Source organism: Astatotilapia calliptera, chromosome 4, assembly GCF_964374335.1.
Source record: "Astatotilapia calliptera chromosome 4, fAstCal68.1, whole genome shotgun sequence".
In the NCBI taxonomy this organism is placed as follows: domain Eukaryota; kingdom Metazoa; phylum Chordata; class Actinopteri; order Cichliformes; family Cichlidae; genus Astatotilapia; species Astatotilapia calliptera.
Window position 1 is genome coordinate 20,043,264 of NC_137425.1, and position 19,660 is coordinate 20,062,923.

The 19,660-nt window shown below is 38.0% G+C and overlaps 1 long non-coding RNA gene and 2 gene segments (V, D, J or C); all 3 read right to left on the reverse strand.

Annotated features, from left to right (window-relative positions):
* Positions 1-233: 233 nt before the first annotated feature.
* LOC113020952 (immunoglobulin heavy variable 3-33-like) lies at positions 234-1,454 on the reverse strand. The segment is given in 2 exon segments: positions 234-1,126; positions 1,248-1,454. Coding segments are annotated over 2 exon segments (366 nt in total).
* Positions 1,455-2,181: 727 nt separating this feature from the next.
* On the reverse strand, positions 2,182-6,873 carry LOC113020946 (uncharacterized). 15 transcript variants are annotated; one of them, XR_013908548.1, is made up of 8 exons: positions 6,610-6,862; positions 6,200-6,508; positions 5,847-6,071; positions 5,751-5,771; positions 5,102-5,434; positions 4,680-5,008; positions 2,409-4,566; positions 2,182-2,323 (listed from the first exon to the last, which is right to left on the reverse strand). It is a non-coding gene; the product is annotated as an uncharacterized LOC113020946 (long non-coding RNA). The 15 variants fall into 15 exon arrangements; XR_013908547.1 differs by having other exon boundaries at positions 2,409-3,536; positions 4,251-4,566; positions 5,102-6,071; positions 6,610-6,867; XR_013908543.1 differs by having other exon boundaries at positions 2,409-3,536; positions 4,199-4,566; positions 5,102-6,071; positions 6,610-6,867.
* Positions 6,874-17,369: 10,496 nt separating this feature from the next.
* Positions 17,370-17,808, reverse strand: LOC113020963 (Ig heavy chain V region 914-like). The segment is given in 2 exon segments: positions 17,370-17,680; positions 17,763-17,808. Coding segments are annotated over 2 exon segments (357 nt in total).
* Positions 17,809-19,660: the final 1,852 nt, after the last annotated feature.

Consider the following 19,660-nt stretch of genomic DNA (forward strand, 5'->3'; position numbering starts at 1 on the left):
TTGCAAAAAAGGGAAAATTATATCTTTATCCACAACTCATGAGGGATGTACAGTTGTACTGTAAAGCAATAAATTAAATTGGATAAAAAGCACAAATAAATTAAAGCCTGAAATAGAGGCTGGGTGTCAAATGCTGAATATCAAATCAGTATAAAACGAAGAGCTACAAAAAAGAATATAACAGTCCTTTATTGTCATTGTACATGCACAACAAAATTGTGCTCCACACCAACTATGCAGGTATAAAATATAAATAGTAAGATAGCAGAAATAAATAAAAAAAACATGAGAGATATATACAAACAGCAGGAATATAGAATATAGAAAGGCACACAATAGAAGACCAGGTTGCAAAGTCCTTGGGCCTCTAAAATAGCTGACTGAAATATTTTTCATTTGCTTTTTTTTAATCAAAAAAAGCATTAAATTGCATTCTTTTGCTTTGTTTGTAAACATGGACTCATGAACTTGTAACTACTAAACTATGCAACACTTTCATATTTTTTATGCTTTCGAAGAAACATACAGCAATGTGGTTTACTTTGAGGGTTATGTATACCAGAATATGTTTTTGGTTGTTGAAGAAAAGAAGAGGGATTAAGAAAAGTAACCTTCGTCTGTGAGAAATAATGTTTATGAGAACTGGAATTAATAATCACCTTTGTTTCGAGATTATATTTCAATCTTATGTATTGACTTATTATGCTGATCTGAAATCATCAGTGGTCTGAGAGCTCCTCCTCTGGTGGTTTCATGTTAGAACTGTTCAGTGAGGGGTTTTTGTTCAGCTCTAGTGAAGGGTTGTGTTACTGTGGCTCTCTAGCACAGTAATACACAGCAGAGTCCTCTGGCTTTAGGCTGGAAAGGCTCAGATGCACCATGCTGTTGCTGTTGTCTCTGGTGATTTCTATACGTCCTTGCACACTGCTGGCATAAATGGTTTTACTTGCATCATACCAGATTGCTCCCATCCATTCTAGTGTCTTTCCTGCTGGTTGTCTGATCCAGTGCATTCCATACTGGCCAAAGTCAAAACCAGACCCTCTACAGGAAAGACTGAAGGCTTCCTGAGGCTTTTTCAACACTGACGTGGAGGGAATGGACTCCAAAGCCTGACCATTTAAACCTGGAAAGAACCAGTGAGATGAGTGAAACTGGGAGAAAATAGTCACTTCATAAATTAACAGAAAATAAATAAATAAATAAATAAATAAATAATGAGTCAGTTATAAAATTATATGACTTACAGGGTAGACAGAGCACTGTCACCAGAGCAGAGAGTCTGAGCATCATCTTGAAAGTGAAGTTGTGAAGGAAGTGCTTCCCATCAGACAAGATGACAGCCAGGCCCTACGAGGACAGAAGTAAGCCATCTAAATTTTATTAGGGAGGGACTAAAATGTCAGGCTTAAATATTATTCAAATACATCTTTAAAAAAGGTTAAAAAAGAAGGTTGAAGATGCGATGTAGTACACACACACACACACAGACACACACACATATAAAGCAGACAAAGACACATTTTTGATAAAGCATAACAGTGAGTTCAGTCTCGTGTTATCTTCTATTATGTTGGAAAAAATGCTATCTGGGACAGAAGTGAAGTTAAATGATTTAATTAACAATACGGGATTACAAAATAAAAAATAAAATGTTTTGCTTTTGTTGTTTAGTTTATTTTGTTATCCATGCATTAAAATTTTCAACTACTTTTCTAACTTGGGGTCATCCAGCAAGAGGCAAGGTACACCATGTGTGAGTAATCAGTCTGTAAAAAGCCTGTGTTTTAAGAATGAGAATAGACCAACAGAAGGATCGTTTAGACTTTTATGGTTATTATATTAAACTTATTATGACTCATTTAATTACATCCTGTTGATTTTTAAGTGACATCTTATTTCTTCTTATTGTGCTGATCTGAAATCATTGTTGCTCTGAGGGATCACCCTCTTGTGGCTTCGTGTGTTCAGTCACTGAGGGGTTTTTGTTCAGGTCTCATGATGCTTTGTGTTACTGTGGGTGGTTCTCTGGCACAGTAATACACAGCTGAGTCTTCAGGCTGCACATTCTGTCCAATCAGAGTCACGGTCCTGTTGGAGGAGTCTATGTCGATACTAAACTTGTTCTGTAGTGAGTCTTTGTACCGTGTGCTGTGTCCAACATGTACACTACCAATGCACTCCAGTTCTTTTCCTGCAGGTTGTCTGATCCAAAATGTTCGAGCACTGCTAAGAGAATAAGAGGTCTGACAGGTTATGGTCAGACGATCCCCTGGATGCACAGTCACAGAGGCTGGCTGTGTCAGCTGTTCACACTTTACACCTGAGGAGGAAAACATGTGGAATATTGAAACAGTGTAGCAGTCACTGTATTTTTATCATAGTGTGAGTTCCTCAGTGAGACTCACAGGATCCAGCAGCCAGCAGCAGCAGAGCTAAAGAGAACATGTTGGTACTGAAGTTGATCTGATTAGAACGTCTCATCTTCTTCTGTAACCGGTGCCATGATTTCACGTCTTAATAGCAGACTGTCAGGAAGTTCACTTTGCATATTGAGAAGGACTCTGAGAGCCCTCTCACAAGAGGACTCTCACTTAAAATTGTGTTAATATAATATGCATCTATTATTAACTCAGGAAGAAGCTCTGATTCACAGAGGATGCTCCTACAAACATATTGTGTGAATGCAAAATTTGGAAAATTATACAAGGATTCTTGAATGTGCCATTGTGTCTATCTATTTTTGTATCCCTCTTAAAAATGGTGTTTCAGTGTTTTTGAATGATATTTTCCATATTATTTTTCATTATAATCAAAAGTCTTTTTTATATTTTAAAAGCATTCATAGAGGATAAACACAGGTGTTATTGTGACAGTGAGTTGAACAACATAGTTTGATCATCTGTTGCCCCCTGTAGGTTCTTGTGAAACTGTATGGCTGAAGGTTTTTGTAAAGCTTATGTCATTACTTAAACCATGGTTTGTCTTTCACACAGTAATACACAACAGAGTTTTCTGGTTTTAGGATGGAAGTCTCAGATATGTCATACTGTTGCTGTTGTCTTCGGTAATTCTATATGTCCACTCAAACAGCTCATGTATCTGTTTCTGCTGGAAGATAAAAAGCCTTCTCCTATCCATTCCAGTTCATTTCCTGGTTGTTGTTTTATACAATCCATAGTACAGCAACTAACTGTGAAACCAGATCCTTTACAGGAGAAACTGAGAGTCTCTCCAGGCCTTTTCACGACAGGATTGGAAGGAATGGACTCCATACTCTGACCTGTAACAGCTGAGGAGATGAAAACAGAGAGAAACAAGTGAGACAGATAAAATGATAGACAGATAAAAGTATCATTAACTCACCATCAATCAGTGTGTCCTGGTACATGGTGAAATAGTGAGCAGCACAGGAACTCAGGGGGAAGCAAAAAAGCAATCGATGAGGTACAGCACAAATGCTACGGCAAGGACGAGGCAGGACGTCAGGTCATTCATATGTGTTCATTCATAGTTATGATGCCTTCAGTGAGAATCTACAATGTGAATAGTCATGAAAATAAAGAAAAAGCATTAAATGAGAAGGTGTGTCCTGGTAGTGTATTAAATACTAGTATTTCCGATGTTAATAAATGTGTTTTTGTTAACGTGAAAATATGGGATAGTCTGAAAGTGCAACAGATCACTTCAGAGGTTGCCAATAGTAAGCTTTAGTGTGTTTAGTGCTCTCCCTGCCAGTTGTGAATTCCTCTAAACCCCCAAAGTACACAAATGCAATTCATTCAAAGACAGGGAGTGTACAGATTTACAAGGACACTACATATGTTTGCAAAGAAGAAGAGTTACAACAACAGTCTTTGTGCTTTCAAATGACTGCACCTCTTCATAACACCACTGGCATACCAACACATTTATCGGCATCTTAAAATCACAACATTAGTAGTTTTTTTTTACTTAGAGGTGGAAACTATATTGCTGCTTCTGCACATGGAGCTTTGTCTCACTCTTGTGGAAAATCTGAGAATTACAATATCTTGGAGCACGAAGCAATTTTCTGAAGGATAAACATGGTGTTTATTATTATTATTATTATTATTATTATTATTATTATTATTATTATTATTATTATTATTATTATTATTATTATTATTATAGTAAAAATGCACAGTATAATTTAAAAATTGGACTGGAATCTTACTTTTAAACAATCAAATGACAGGCGCTTATCTTAATCAATGTAGCTATGATACCATATAAGGTGGTGATGATGAAAAAACCAATGAGGGTGAAAACCGCATTCCAGCTTTCCTCAGCTCACATCAGCATGCTCAATATCATCAAATAAATCACACTTCTTTTACTTGGGACAGGTCAAGGTGGCTCTGGACACTGAACTTTCCATCTGGGCATCTTTGGAGTCACTAGTGTTGTAGTTCAGCAGTTCTGTGTGTCCATTTGGAAACCCAGTGATGTTAATGGATACAGAACTGAAGCCAAAAACCAGGCACACAAGTCCATTAGAGCCCTGAAGCAAGTAGGCAGATGGTTGGCTGTAGATCACTGAGGCTGGAAAGATGTGCATTACATTTTTAGTAATCAGTTAATCATTTTAATCAGTTTTGTTAAAATTAATATAATGGAAATAAAAGATTAATGTTAAATGCTAAACAGCAGCTCACCAAACACATCAGTTATGGTGGCTTCAACAAGTGCTTCAGATGACTCATGTGTGACAACACAGGAATACGTAGACCTTTTGTCTTCAGTTTTGAATATGTTTAGTCTGCTGCTCACAGAGTAAGAGCTGCTCCCTGAGTATTTACATTGAGGACTGTTAACGTCATGCATGGATGGGAGAGTCTGGCCATCTTCTTCCCAGTGCACTATGATGTTTGCAGGGAAAACTCCAGACACTAGGCAAATAAGCGTTAGGATGTCAGACACTGAAACTTCAGAGGCAGTTGGTTGCATTGTCTTCACTGTTGGCACACAAAGGTCTTGAAAAACACTAAAGGGACAGAACCATAAAAATATAGTCACAACCAGAGGAACATGAAGTTTAGAAAGAGCTGTAATATATTTGTTACCTTTCTAACATTACCTCTGGTTTTGCTTATATGGTCTTCATTGCCCTGATTGGAACATGGATGTTTTCCTTCACAAAACCCTTATTTATCTGCATCCCAATTTTCTGCTGACACATTAAGGAAGCTCTGTTGAGTCTCTGTCCCATTGTTGTAACTCACTGCAGGATTAGTTAGGACATAACAGTCAGGAATTTTGTTGCCAGCTGATTTCCAGGTGATGGAGAAATCTTTAAGACTAGGGGCAACCAGAAGACAGATAACAGTCACGGGTCCTTTGTTCTCAGGCTGCTACAGTGATGATGGTCCCTGAACATGAACCCCAACTAGCTGTGAGGATGATGGAGGTACTAAAAAAAAAACAAAAAAAAAAAACAATTCTTAATGTGTATCACAATAATAGTGTTTTCACTTTACCTGTACAGAGACTGACATTTCTTGTGATATTTTTATTCAGAGATCTGTCAGATACTGTGCAAGAAAAGATCTTTCCTGTTTCCCACTCAGAGTGATCAATTATAAGTTGGCTGGTCACTCCAGCATGTCCATCTACACTCATGCTGATATCAGTGGTTGTTGATCTTTGCTGAGACTCGTTAAACCATCTAATATGATCATTGAAGACCCATCCAGAGCATAAGAGTGTCTGTGATCTTGACTCCTTACTTTTGACCAGAAGAAGCTCCACTAAAGTGAGACAAATCAGGGCATGAATTAATCTATTTAACAGAAACCATAAAGGGAAGCAAGAGTAGCTTTTACCAAAAATATAGATGGTAGAGTTTGCTCTCCTCTGCATGTTAAATGCTTTACTTGCTTCCAGTTGTGTTTTACTCTCTGCACATTTTTTTCATTCGTGGCTCTCCATTAATCAGCCAGGAAATCATGGCATCAAAATGAGTGTGGACCCGACATGTTCCTTGCACATTAGAGTCTGACGCTAAAGTCTTAAACTTGGGAATCTCCACATGAATGACAGGTGAATTTCTGTGGAATTAAAGAAAAACATGCTAATTAATAAACTTTATCTTAAGACTGTTCTTAATTTGTTCAAGATATTCCTGCAAATGTGCATGTTGAATATGTGCTTTGAGACAGTAGCTGTACATACTCACTGTGACAAATGCTTATTGTCTTCTTATATTCAATATAATTGTGATTAGCTTTGCAGGTAAAAGTTGATCCTTGTCCCCACACTGAGAGTTTGCTGCTCAGGCTGAAGGTTTTCTGCTCTGTCCCTTCACTTTGTAGCTTCGTTCTGCTTGGCTTCTTGTTTTGACTCAGTGGTGATTTGTCCTAAAACCACTCCAAAGCCAGTTCGTCTGGAAAAAAAGCCATTTAGCAGATGAGCCTTACTGGTGAGATTCCAAATTCCCAGTCCAAAACTGGGTACAATGTGATGTTTGGCGACACAATCCATGGCACTGAAATAAAGAAGAGATTAGTTTGATTTACATAACTCATTCTAAATATCATGTGTGAACACAACAAGGAAAAACATTAATCTTATCTAAGTTATACATACCTTCAGATTCTGGTAAATGCAGAACTCTTCAATTTCAGTTGTCATTAAGTTATGTTAGAGTTGTACTTTTACATTGTTTAGTGTTGTTCAGCAAGGCGAAAATAGGGCAGGAAGTCTGTTGCACAGTTGTTATGCATGATAAGGCAGAGTGATCAGGGCAAGCAGCAAGCGGAAGCATTGAGTAACAACCAGGTCTCAAAAAAGTACCAAAACACAGAAGTGAAAGAATGCAAAGAGCAACGGAGCATCACAAACAGCAGGTGTGAGGTGTGGTTATGCCAGTAAGAGAAACAAAGTGCACATTTAAATTTCTCATATCAGTTTGCATGTGCACCACATCCATATTTTCTTATCAATTTGCCAAAGATTTCAGTTCTCAAATCTTGTAATAATAGACTAAAATGCAACCAGTTTTAAAAGCTAACATTTTGCATTTTTGGTATCACATGGGCTGCTGATCCCAGCGCTGTGGATGTGAATTGGCCTGTATTTATCTAATAATAACAACTTTTAATGCTTTTTTTTTTTGGTTTACTATATTTTAAGCAGCTGTGTAAAGCATATGAATTATTCACTGTTGCTCTTTTCTCAGTGTTATTCTAGCAGCCACTGTCAATATCTGATCTAATATCTGCTCTGATAAATTATTCTGTAAATCTGATGTGAAGTTTTTTACAGAAGAAAGATTGCCAAGTGTGATTAGCGTTTATGCCACATGCAGTTTATTTTTCTGAATCATGTGTGAGTTTTAAAACACTGCCTGAAAGTTTTTTGAGTTACACAGTTTGCAGTACCATTAAGACCCAATTTAGCTGCTCTCGCTTCTTGTCTTTGGAAATTTGTCACTCTACAGGTTATAAAAGGAGACGATGTAACACAAATACATCCCTCAGTAGATAACTCACGCAACAACAGTCTACAATGTTGAATCTTCTTGAATATCTCATTTTTACACTAACTAAAAGTTGGGATGAAGAAATTACCGTGTATTAATATTTACAAAAGTTCTGAAAATGAGAAAAACTAAAATACATAATTTTCTCTACTATACCAAACATTGATTATCAGATACATGTAAACAGGATAAAGACTATTGGATTTTGTACTGTTCAAGGAACTTCAGTTTGTAAATGTGAATTGAAGAATAAAATTTAGCTTTTTTTATTTATTCATTTTTGGTTTTCTGAGTTTTTGTACAGTGTTTCTTCCTCTTGTGTCACTGTGAGTCTCGAGCACAATAATAAACAGCAGAGTCTTCAGTCTTCAGGCTGTTCATCTGCAGATACACCTGCTGTCTGCTGTTGTCTCTGGAGATGGTAAACCGGCCTAGGACTAACTGAGAGTAGTATTTGCTACTACCAGCACTAACTTCGGCAACCCATTCCAGTACTTTCCCAGGAGTCTGTCTGACCCAGTGCATATCATAGCTGCTAAATGTGAATCCAGAGGCTGTGCAGGTCAGTCTGTGGGACTCTCCAGGCCTTGTAATGACTGGTTCAGATTCTGTCAGAGTCTGACCATCAACACCTGTCAAAACAAACAAGAACATTGTCACCTGCTGTGAGTTGGAAAATCATTAAAAGAAATTCAGCTCAAAATGACTGAAACTATACCTCCCCAGAACAGTAAGATAATCAGCAGTCTGGCCGATATGTCCATTATGTTAAACTGTGAGTTCACTCCTGTCATTCACACTTCAGTCACAAGAGTATTCTTTAAAACCATCCAAGTTTTGCATTAACTCCTCCCCACAGAAAGGATATAGTGTTCATCCTTTTTTTCTTCTGATCCCCTATTTTAAATTAGATTATCAACAAGTAGTTGCTACCGTAAAGAGAACACAAATCAACCAGCCACACAGATGTTCCAGTCATGTCTGGATTAATGAATGATTGTAGTTGTTTCTACATAGAAGTGCATTAAAACATATTTGTCTCAAGATTGTTGAAGTCTTCAGTCAAATCACGTACTATGCTCATCTTAACTGAAGCATGTTTTTTAATATTGTGAGTAGTGCATCACTGCCATATATACAGTTACTTCCTTTAACACTGATGACAACTTGAAAGCATCAGTGGTCCAAGAGCTCCTCCTGTGGTTTGTTAATGTTAGAGCTGTTTAGACACTGAATGGTTTTTGTTCAAGTCCACTAGTGTTTTGTGTCACTGTGAGTCTCTGGCACAGTAATACACAGCACTCTCTTCAATTTGCACATTCTGTCCAGTTAGAATCACTGTGTTCCTGGAGGAGTCGGTGGAAATGCTGAACTTGTTTCTGAGTAAAGGACTGCAGTGAGGTGTGCTTCCAAAAGCTGCTCTTCCAATCCACTCTAGTCCTTTTCCTGGAGCCTGTCTATTCCAGTGAGTCCAATAGCTGTGCACGGAATAAGACACCTTACAGGTGATGGTCAGAGGGTGACCTAAAAGCACACTCAAAGAGTCTGGTTGTGTCAGCTGTTCACACTTGACACCTGTTGAAAAAAGACGTGTTGTTGTAAATTATAACACAAGGAAGAAATGCTGGATATAACAAATCTACAGAGACTCACATCCAGCAGCTAAGAACACTAGCAGAGCTACAGACAACATATTGTTTGGTGTCTGTTGTGTTGTGAACTCTGCTTCACAATCTGATGTAAAGTTTTTATAACCCAGTAAGAGAGAAAACCTATGAGTTTGCATAGGATCATACACATCATAGCTGGTCTAACTGGAGCCAATCAAAGAGTGTGCGTGTTACGTCTGTTATGCACCTACTTAGACCTACATAGGTACATTTTTATTTCACAATTCAGTATAACAGTAGTGAAACAACTGATTGTTTCATTGCCTTTAATATATCTGAAAACAATATAGTATTAAGGATTTTGTATTAAGGATCAGTGGATTGATACATTAAAGTGCTTTTTTTTCTTCTTTTTGTAGACCATCTAGTAATTAAAAAGAATATTAAATAATATAAATTTTACATGTTTTGGTTATTTCAAAAATCTTAAAACCTTATAATTGCTTACTAATGCTCTGGCTTGCTGGGATAAACCAGTGGTAGATCATTTTACCCAAAAGTACTTATTATGAGTGGTTTTTAAACAGTTATCATTTTGCACATTTTAAATTCACATTTAAAATGTGCAAAAATCTGCAGAAATCTGCAGAAATCAAAAACTGAAATCAAAAACTGTTCACAACCAAATGTCACTGAGTATTGTGATATCACTGGTTATAATTTTATCACCAATATTATTCTAATTGTACTGTTTTTAACATGTTATGAACAAAAAATAAATAAAAACGTGACAAACAAATTGATTTAGCAAATACTAAATTTAGAATTCTTCACATTCTGGTACAATTAAAACATGGAGATGGATATTTGAATACTGTATTCCATAAAAGATGAAAGATGGCTCTGTTTTAGTTACTTCAAAATAAATAATAATTAATGGAACAATACATTTGTAATGAAAAGTGTAGAATATTATAACATTAACATGTCAGATATACTAAAACATTCTTAAAATTGACATTGTTTTATATATTAAAATTATTTTAAAAGTAAAATTAAAGATAACACTTGATAAATGTCTGTCATATAGAGAGGATGACTCTAAGATTTTGTACAAACAGCTTCAGTCAGTCATTCTTTACACTGTTCATCTGCACATGTCTGTTGTTTTTCTGGAGATGGAAAACTGCCTTCACCTGAATAAACAGCAGAATCCTCAGTCCTCAGACTGTTCATCTGCAAATACACCTGCTATCTGCTGTTGTCTCTGGAGATGGTAAACTGTCCTTGTACTCCGGGCCAGTTCTAGACAGGCATATATGAGGGGGCAGACAGAAATGTAAAGGGGGCACAAGGTGGCAATGCAGGCGAGAAAGGTGTGGGGGCTGTGTGGGGTGCTCTGGATTCAGAGTTCCACAAACGATTATTTTGATAGTCGACTAGTCGCCGATTATTTTTGCGATTAGTCGACTAATCAGATCGTGCATCCATTGGACATAAAACGAACATCTTATTGCACCAGCATGCATCTGCTTTTATATAACTATCATTAGCTTACAGCTTGAAGTATGTGCTAACTAAAAAGGTATGTGCTAACTAAAAATAAAGACAAGATGGTAGTTTATTAAACTTTTAATGAAATTTGCAGATTGTCTCGTTGGAGTTTAATAAACTCAGTCGTCTGCTCCTTGCTATCTAAAATGTAACAGGACACTGGAGTAAATTCTTTACCATCTCACGCTTCTGTTTAATCAGTTTTCTGTTTGACATTTTTTCAGCTGTGTGAAACTTTAATCTCAGTCAAACCGATTTACTCGCTTTAATGATTTACTTGCTACTTATTCCTGCGTCTTTCAGGATCTTACAAAGCTTCAAACAACGCGCCAACTATTAAATTAGTCGTTGACGATTTTGATAGACGACGTAATCATGACTAGTCGACTAATTATGGCAGCCCTACTCTGGGTAACAGTTTTTGTCATGTAATTGGTTTGCACTTTGTCAGGCCTCTACCTTAAGACCTGACCAACTTGGGTGTCCCACCTGAAGGCTAAGCTTCTGCTGGTCTAGCTTTTATGGTCACTAAGACACGCAAAGACCACGTTAAGGTGAAAAAATAGAGAAGTATCATTTTTTCAGTGACCTTATTATAGTCTCTTTTTACTTTATAATACAGAAATTTTCAAAATTTAAAACTTACAATACATCAAGAGACTTTTTCATATCACAGGACCTATGCTCTATCCATCTGTGTTTTTAGGAAAGATCTCAAACTCCAAACTATTTAAAAGAAGTAGTACAAGGTTTATATTTGTGTGCATTATACGTATGGACCCAGTCCCTGTCATTCTTTATTTCTACTGCAGCACTTGCAAGTGCGTGTCTATTTCAAACTTTGCAGTGATATCGCACCCAGGCTGATGCCCTCAGACATCGGTGCGTTGATGGTTCTTGGTGTCTGGGGCTGGGCGCTCATGTATGTACCGGCTCACTCCTGGTGGCCGCTTGGCAGGGCCTGGAGCCTGTGACCCGGTTGGGCCCCTTCCGGGGGGTGGGGGGCCCTCAGGCCTCTGGCCTCTGGGCCTGGGGCTCGGTCCTCTCTGGCACAGCTGGCTGCCAGCAGAGCCCGCGGGCAAGTCACAGCAGCCCCCTTTGGCCTCTGCACCGTGGCTCCTGGGTGACCCCTTGTTAGGTTTATATTGTGAATTGTCATTTATGCTTAGAAATATGTACTCATATATGCTTAGAGTTTTATAATCGATTGCATAATGATAGAGGTCTGATCCTTAGCAGTCTGCAAAGACTCTGTGTGCCTCCCAGAGCACTCTGGCATACACACACATCTTAAGGTCTTGAGAGAGGTTGTACCTTCTCTTACTGATTTATGCTATGAGAGGACACCTACTCTGCATCTGTTTAACTATAAGTGCCTGTTGTTTAGGTGGACCGCTGGACTCCTGGCTCCAGCTTTGGGGGAGTCATTCACAGGGTCACATCTTGACACACACACTCACACACACACACACACACACACACACACACACACACACACACACACACACACACACACACACACACACACACACCTACACTATGCACAGACTGGTATTCTTTGTTCACATGTACGTCCATGTAAGACATCATAGGTTAATGAACCTATGCATAACCGCAATAAAGAGCAGTGTTACGAGGGAGCAGACGAGAGCAACTGGGGTCAAGCGAAGGAACGACGCTTGTCACAGGTCTCTCCCTCGTGCACGAGCAATACAAAAAACTTTGCCGACTTGTGTCTTGCTTTGATGTGTAGTAGAATTGTCTTGAACGTTCCAGCAAATAGGTTTATGCTACAAACCTAACACCCCTCGTCTGGGGCTCTCCTCAGCTCTTCCCAGGAGGGCGGCATGGTTAATGGTCCTCCTTGGGTTCTTGGGTACACAGGTGTACACACAGGTGTTCACAGACACAAACTACACTTTTCTTGGCTGCTACCTCAAAGCACATTGTGCGCTGTCGATCTTGCGTGCTGCACAATAACATTTAATATTTAGTATCTACTGTTATCTACTGTTAGCTAGTTTATTGTGACAGTTTTGTGTTTATTATGTTGCTCTTTTTTGTTTGTTTTCTCTTCTATTTTTTCTTCTCTTGACAGGTAATCCAGGTGATTTTTTTTCTTCCCCCTTTCTCACTATCTCTTCTCCCCTCTTTTTTCTTTCTCTCCCTCTCTTTCTTTCATTGTTTCTTTCTTCCTTTCCTATCCCCCAGTCATGTCTGCCCCGTCTGTAACAATTGAAAATAAAATAAAATAAATACATAATAATAATAAAGGTCAATCAATTGAACCAATATGGCAAGGCCATGATGATCCACTTGGTAAAGTAAATCCGCTAGGCATCTTTCTTGGCCTTCAGACAATAATTCTGATGGCCAAAGATCCAAACGGGACAGGCAAAAAAAAAAAAAAAGAAAGAAAATGAAACAACTGTAACTTGCCTCCACCATTGTGTGAATGTGAGAGTGAATGAATAGTGGAATTGTAAAGCAGTTTGAGGGTCTCAAAAAGCGCTATATTAATGCAATCCAGTATTATTATTATCATTACAAATTATTAAGACTTTAACAAATTCAATTGAGTCCTCTTGAGAACATGTGAGCATACCTCCTTTGAGGTGATTGGAAGTAAGGAAGAACAATAGCGCTTATCAGTCCAGCAAAGAGTGGAATGAGCGCTGGTACACACACACACTGTGCCCCCAAAGTGCTGTAAGGATTTGTGAAAGAAAACCATCAGTTCACACAGTATAAATCATCATTAAGATTAGCATTCACCCTCCGAAAAGGGTGAAGGGGAAAAATCATTGGATGTGACTAAATTAAATCCTTTATGTGCAACTCATACTGTATGATTTAGATTTTTTTCCTATTCAGGCACTGAGGGGTTCTTTTTCAACTCTACTGATGCTTCTTTTCTGTGAGTCTCTGGACAAGTAATGTTGAAAGTTGAAAGCAGTGTTTGACTTTCATGGGTTTTTGTACAGCGTTACTTCCTTTTGTGTCACTGTGACTCTCGAGCACAATAATAAACGGCAGAATCCTCAGTCGTCAAGCTGTTCATCTGCAGATACACCTGCTTTCTGCTGTTGTCTCTGGAGATGGTGAACCGGCCTCTGACTGACTGAGAGTAGTAGATGCTGCTACTGTCACCACTGATAGTAGCAACCCATTCCAGTCCTTTTCCAGCAGCTTGTCTGATCCAAGCGTTCCAGTAATCGCTGCTGAACCCTGAGTATGTACAGGTCAGTCTGTGGGAGTCTCCAGGCCTTTTAACCACTGATTCAGACTCAGTCAGTGTTTGACCTTCAGTACCTACAAGCAAATAGCTCATTAGATACAATGATGCAGACATTTTACGTGTTTTCATTAGTAAAAGTAAACGTATAATGCTTACCAGCCCAGTTCATTAAAAGAATGAGAAAAGTGAACCACATATGAAGTCTGAACATGATGAAAGCCATTTATCTCTGCAGTCTACAGTGGGTATATCAATGATTTACACTCTGTCTTAAACTCTCTAACACTTATGTAAAGATAAACTAGAACAGTTTTGCATCAGCTCCTCCCACACTGTAGCTTGTAGTACTGATCATTTTATTACATTATTATTTGAAATGTATTTATTTGTTAACTAATTGTGTTCAGGTAAGACAGTCCTATCCTTATAGTTCTACATTTTTTTCTTTTCTTTTTTCTTTGATCATAAAATCCTTCTTGATACTCATTTAGAAAAGTACATTGTGTTGAAACATTTGTTTAAGCATCAGAGTTTCTGTGTTTATGATTATTGTTCATTTTACTGTAAAGTATGAGAAAAGTAAATACAATTAATTCTGTTCAGCATGCGCATAAATCTTTCTATTAGTCTGTCTCCAAAGAGATTGTCAAAGAGATTGAACTGCAGGTGATTAATGCGAATATCATTTTGATCGGCTGAGTTTTTGAACTAAATTTCTTGAAGGAGGATTGTTTACTGTCATATGTAAATATTTATAAAAGGATAGTGAGGTTTCTGCTAAATGCCACTTAACATCTGTTTCATTTATCAAGCTTAATATTACAAAAAAATAGATTTTACTCCAGCAGACAAACTGTTGGAGTCATCTCTGGAGATGATGGACCTACCCTGGATGAACTGGGACTTTCAGCAGTGCCAGTGTGTATCAGTTCATATTATAGCTGCTGAATGTGAATCTGGAGCATGTACAGGTTCATTCTAGATATTTTCCAGGTCTTTTTACCACTGATTCAGATTTTGTCAGAGACCATAAAAACATGTCAAGAGCATCAAATCACACTAAATTAAACTTTAATATCAAGAATTATTAATGCTGTCAACTCCCAAGCAAATAGTTAACAGCAGTTATGATGATATTTCTAATCCACAATCAGGATTAACAAAAAGCACTGGAAAATTAAAAATTAATTAAGGAGCAACTAAAGTTGTCCAGTTTTATTTTCAATATTCGCACTTCTCCCTTTTAAAATAAAATGTAAATAAAATCAAAGACAGGAGATGTCATAATGAACAATACTCAGAGAATAAGAGACCTGACAGGATACTGTGAGATTGTGATAAACATGAAAAATCGAGTCCAGTTCTAAAGACATGAACACTCTGTCCATGCTTTCAGTGTTTATGTTCAGCGAGAACATGTTGATATTGAAATTCATCGTCAAAGCTTCTGTATCTCTTGCAACCAACTGCAGTTGTCATGATCCTGGGCCATGTTGGCCCAGCATTCTTAGTTTTCATGTATTTTTGTATTTTGTTCTTTATTCTGGCCACGGTTCCTGGGTTGCTCTGTTAAGTTGTTCCTTATTTGATTTACCCCTTGTGACTTTTACCCCCTGTGTGCCCCTCTGTATCTGTGAGCCTTCGTCTCCCCTCCTTGTGTTTTATTCCATGTTTCCCCAGCCCGCTATGCCTGTGCTCTCCTGTCTCTCTCTCTCCTCCTGTCTGCAACTCTGTGTACTTCCTGTTTTACTTTGACAGTCTCCCGTCAGTGTTGTGTTACTCCTGCCGTGTCTCGTTATGATTATCTGTGTCAGCTGTGTTCCCCGTGTGCTCCCACTTCCCTCGTTAACCCTCTGTGTATTTATGTGCATGTCTCCCTCAGTTCAGTTCGGTGTCGCGTCGTCAATGTCTCCTCCCGAACCTGTGTGTCTTTCTGTGTTCCCTCGGTCCTCAGTTAGCATTCCCAGTTTAGTTCTGTTTCTTTGTGAAGCCTGCAATAAAGCAATGATTTTGAGTTCAGCTTTTTGTCTCCGTGAGTTTTGCGTTTGGGTCCTCATCTGCCTCCACACAGCCAGTTCATGACTGCAGTACATGTCTAGCAAGACTATTCAGGCAGGCTGTCTGATCCAAGCAGCACTAATATCACCACTAAACCCTGAGTATGTACAGGTCAGTCTGTGGGAGTCTCCAGACATTTTAACCACTGATTCAGACTGAGAACCTCAGTACCTAAAACTGAATACCACTCTTTTAAAGTAAAAATCAGGGAAAAATTGAAAATTCTAATTTTTCTAATAATAAAACTTACAATACAACAATACCTATACTAAATACATATGCTAAAAGCCAACTTGTCAGCTGAAAGTGGAAGTGAACAGGATAGTGGTCTGAGAGCTCCAGTTCTGGAAGCTTTTTATTAAAACAGACTGTGAGGCGTTTTTGTCCAGGTTCGTTGATGGTTTATGTTACTGTGGCCTGGCTGCAGCGTCTCAGAGGCTGGCTGTGTCAACTCTGCACATGTTACATCTGTAAAAAGGTGGATATAAAGCAGGACAAATGATTGAATTTTATTTTAAAAGAAAAGCTGCACATTTACAGGTTATGAATTTACAGTGACTTGCGGCATCCAGCTGCCAACAGCAGTAGGAAAGCAATGGGGAAACATGTTTTTTGATTGAAGCTGACTGTATGACCTTCTGATCACTGTTTCACTTTAAGTGACTCCTTTATATCTGTGTCACAGGAAGTCATTTGGTTTGCATATTAATTTGAAATATTAGGGTGCAAATTTACCATGGTGTGTGACCAGGTAACCATATGTCTCATGTTGGGGTGCAGCAGACTTCATCACTGCTGCACTACTCAATTAAGTGCAAAAAGAATATCAAAAAGAAAAGAACAAAGACAAGGAAAAATACTGGAAAAAATATTAACTTGTAAAAGCAGCATGTAATACAAAAAGAGAGGAAGAGAAGTTATTGATGCATTATGGGAGGTTCACCAGAACCCCAGGCTTATGGCAGGATTTCTAACAAATTTGTAGAATAATTTATTCAATAAATATATCTTTGTATGTTATGTATTATGTGATATCCAGTGTAATATTCAATTTAGCATCATATGAGATAAACAGCTGCTGACAAGAAATAAATAGAAGAGACCTCTTTGGTAATTCCTTTGCTGTTGTACATCTTAATTGAAGGGCCATGGATTAAACACAATCAGCAGAAACTCAGTAGCTCACACTTAAGTACTTTGTGTAAGCTTGAAGTCAGTAGACAGTTTGTGAGATTATCTGGATCTTTTAATCAGCCTGTCAAAGTCTTATGAACAAAGAAAAAATGAAAATGGATTTGTAAGTAAAAAAAAAAACACAAAACAAAATCACATGCACAAGCACATATGAGTGAAAAATGTCTGAGGATCACTGGAGGATTTTGTTCAGCTGTTCAACTAGTTCCAGTCACTGTGAGTCTCGAGCACAATAATACACAGCAGAATCTTCAGTCTTCAAGTTGTTCATCTGCAAAAACAGCTGTTCTCTGCTGTTGTCTCTGGAGGCAGTAAACCTGCCTCGTACTGACTGACAGTAGTAGTTGGTGCCTCCATTAGCCTCAGTTGCAATCCACTCCAGTCCTTTCCCAGGAGCCTGTCTGATCCAGGCCATCCACCAGCTACTAAATGAGAGTCCAGAGGTGGTACAGGTGAGCCTGTGAGACTCTCCAGGTTTTTTAACAACGGGTTCAGACTGTGTCAGAGTCTGACCATCAATACCTGTAAAAACAGAATTGAATAATAATCAGTTCCTTTATGTCTATCAGAATTTTATTGATGAGTAAATCTTGTAGATCTTCACCTGTCCAGCAGATAGCTAATAGCAGCAGCCCCGTCCTGCAGTCCATTGTGTTAAACTTTGTGACTTCTGCTCTCTGTTATGCTCCCTGCAGTCACATAAGTAGAGGTGTAAGGTATGTACGTTTTGCATTGACTCCTCCTCACATTAGGTAACTAGACTCATGTGAACTCACTTTAACTGAGCGTCACATATTAACTGGAGAAACTGGAGTGGATGCTACATGTAAGTAAATGTTTGCATAAACTTTAAATTGAGTGACAGTTTTGGACATCACTTCAGTAACAAATAAAGAAATAAATATGTGATCTGTTTGATTAAGTGAACCATTTTTATTTGCCACTTCCTGAGGCTTGAGACCAAGTTTCTGTTCAGTAAAAATAAATAATAGACATAATGTTAATGTTTATAAATGTTATCTCTTTTTCACAATTTCTGCTAGCAGTGTCTCCAGTATTCAAACTGAGTGCACATTCACTCGTCTTGCAAAATTACAACACACTTTTGTATGAGACTCACTGGGCCTTTTAACCACCAGTTCAGTCTGTCAGAGTCTGACCATCAACACCTGTAAAGACATAAATAAGAAAAGAAAAAAAAAATAAATCAAATGAATTGTTCTCCAAAGAAAATAAGGGCATGTTAACTAAAGATCAGGGAAAATCATCATCTGCCCAACAAAAGCTACAAGCAGCAATTCTCTCTGCAATCTATGATACAGCATTCAGGATATGAATAGAATTGTATTTATTTATTTATTGCTTTCTTTATCTTTTATTTACTGTTCTTTCTGCTCCTGACCCCAATGACACATGCTTATTTTTTTTGCTATGATATTGGTTCTATTGTATTATCTCATTATCATCATCCTCTATCATGCACTCTTCATGTTGTTGATAGCATAGAAAGAACACTATGGAGACTAACTACAAGTAAAGTGCACAGTTTAGGCCTGAAGCTTGCCTGAAGGCTTGAAAATACTTATTCAGAAGATGAACAACTACATCTTTCATTGAGTGAAGAAATCTTCTTGCTTATTTCCAAATATGGAAAAGACAAACAGGAACGTGGATCATTATACTGGTTTACTGATAAAAAAATTATTGTATTCAGTGCATTCACAAAATGGGCCAAACCAAAAGCACATTCACACAGATTTTATTTTTATACAACAATATTTTGTTGTTGTTTTCCGTGTTCAATTGTACTGTGAAAAAATGACTTTTATATATACTAATAATATGTTATGTTGAGAATACACATCAGTTGCACTTCCATTTGCATACTTTTTTAGTTAATGACCCTCCACCCTTCTGAAAAAAATGGTATAATTGTAATTAACTGTATAATTGGTGGTAGTAGTAGTATTGTTGTTGTTGTTTCTTTTTTCATTACATGAAGAGACAACTATGAAGCAATCAGTTCATATACGGTAAATCTTGTTAGAGTGAGGATGCTCTTTAAAATCATTAGTGGTCTTAGAGCGCCTCCTGTGGTGCTTTTACTGATGTTCAGGCAGAGTGCAGTTTTTGTTCAGCTCTAGTGATGTTTTGTGTTATTGTGGGTCTCTGGCACAGTAATACACTGCAGTGTCTTCTGGCTGCATATTCTGTCCAGTCAGAGTCACGGTGTTGCTGGAAGAGTCTAAGCTGATACTGAACTTGTTTTTTAGTGAATCTTTATAAGCTAAAGTTGCACCAACTCTGCTTCCAATCCACTCCAGTCCTTTTCCTGCAGGCTGTCTGATCCAAGCTGTCCAGCGGCTGGTCACAGAATAGGAAACCTGACAGGTGATGGTCAGACGTTGACCTGGCTGTACAGTCTCAGAGGCTTTCTGTGTCAACTGCTCACACTGTACACCTGCAAGTAGGAAAAGGTTATTTTTAACATGTGATTAAATT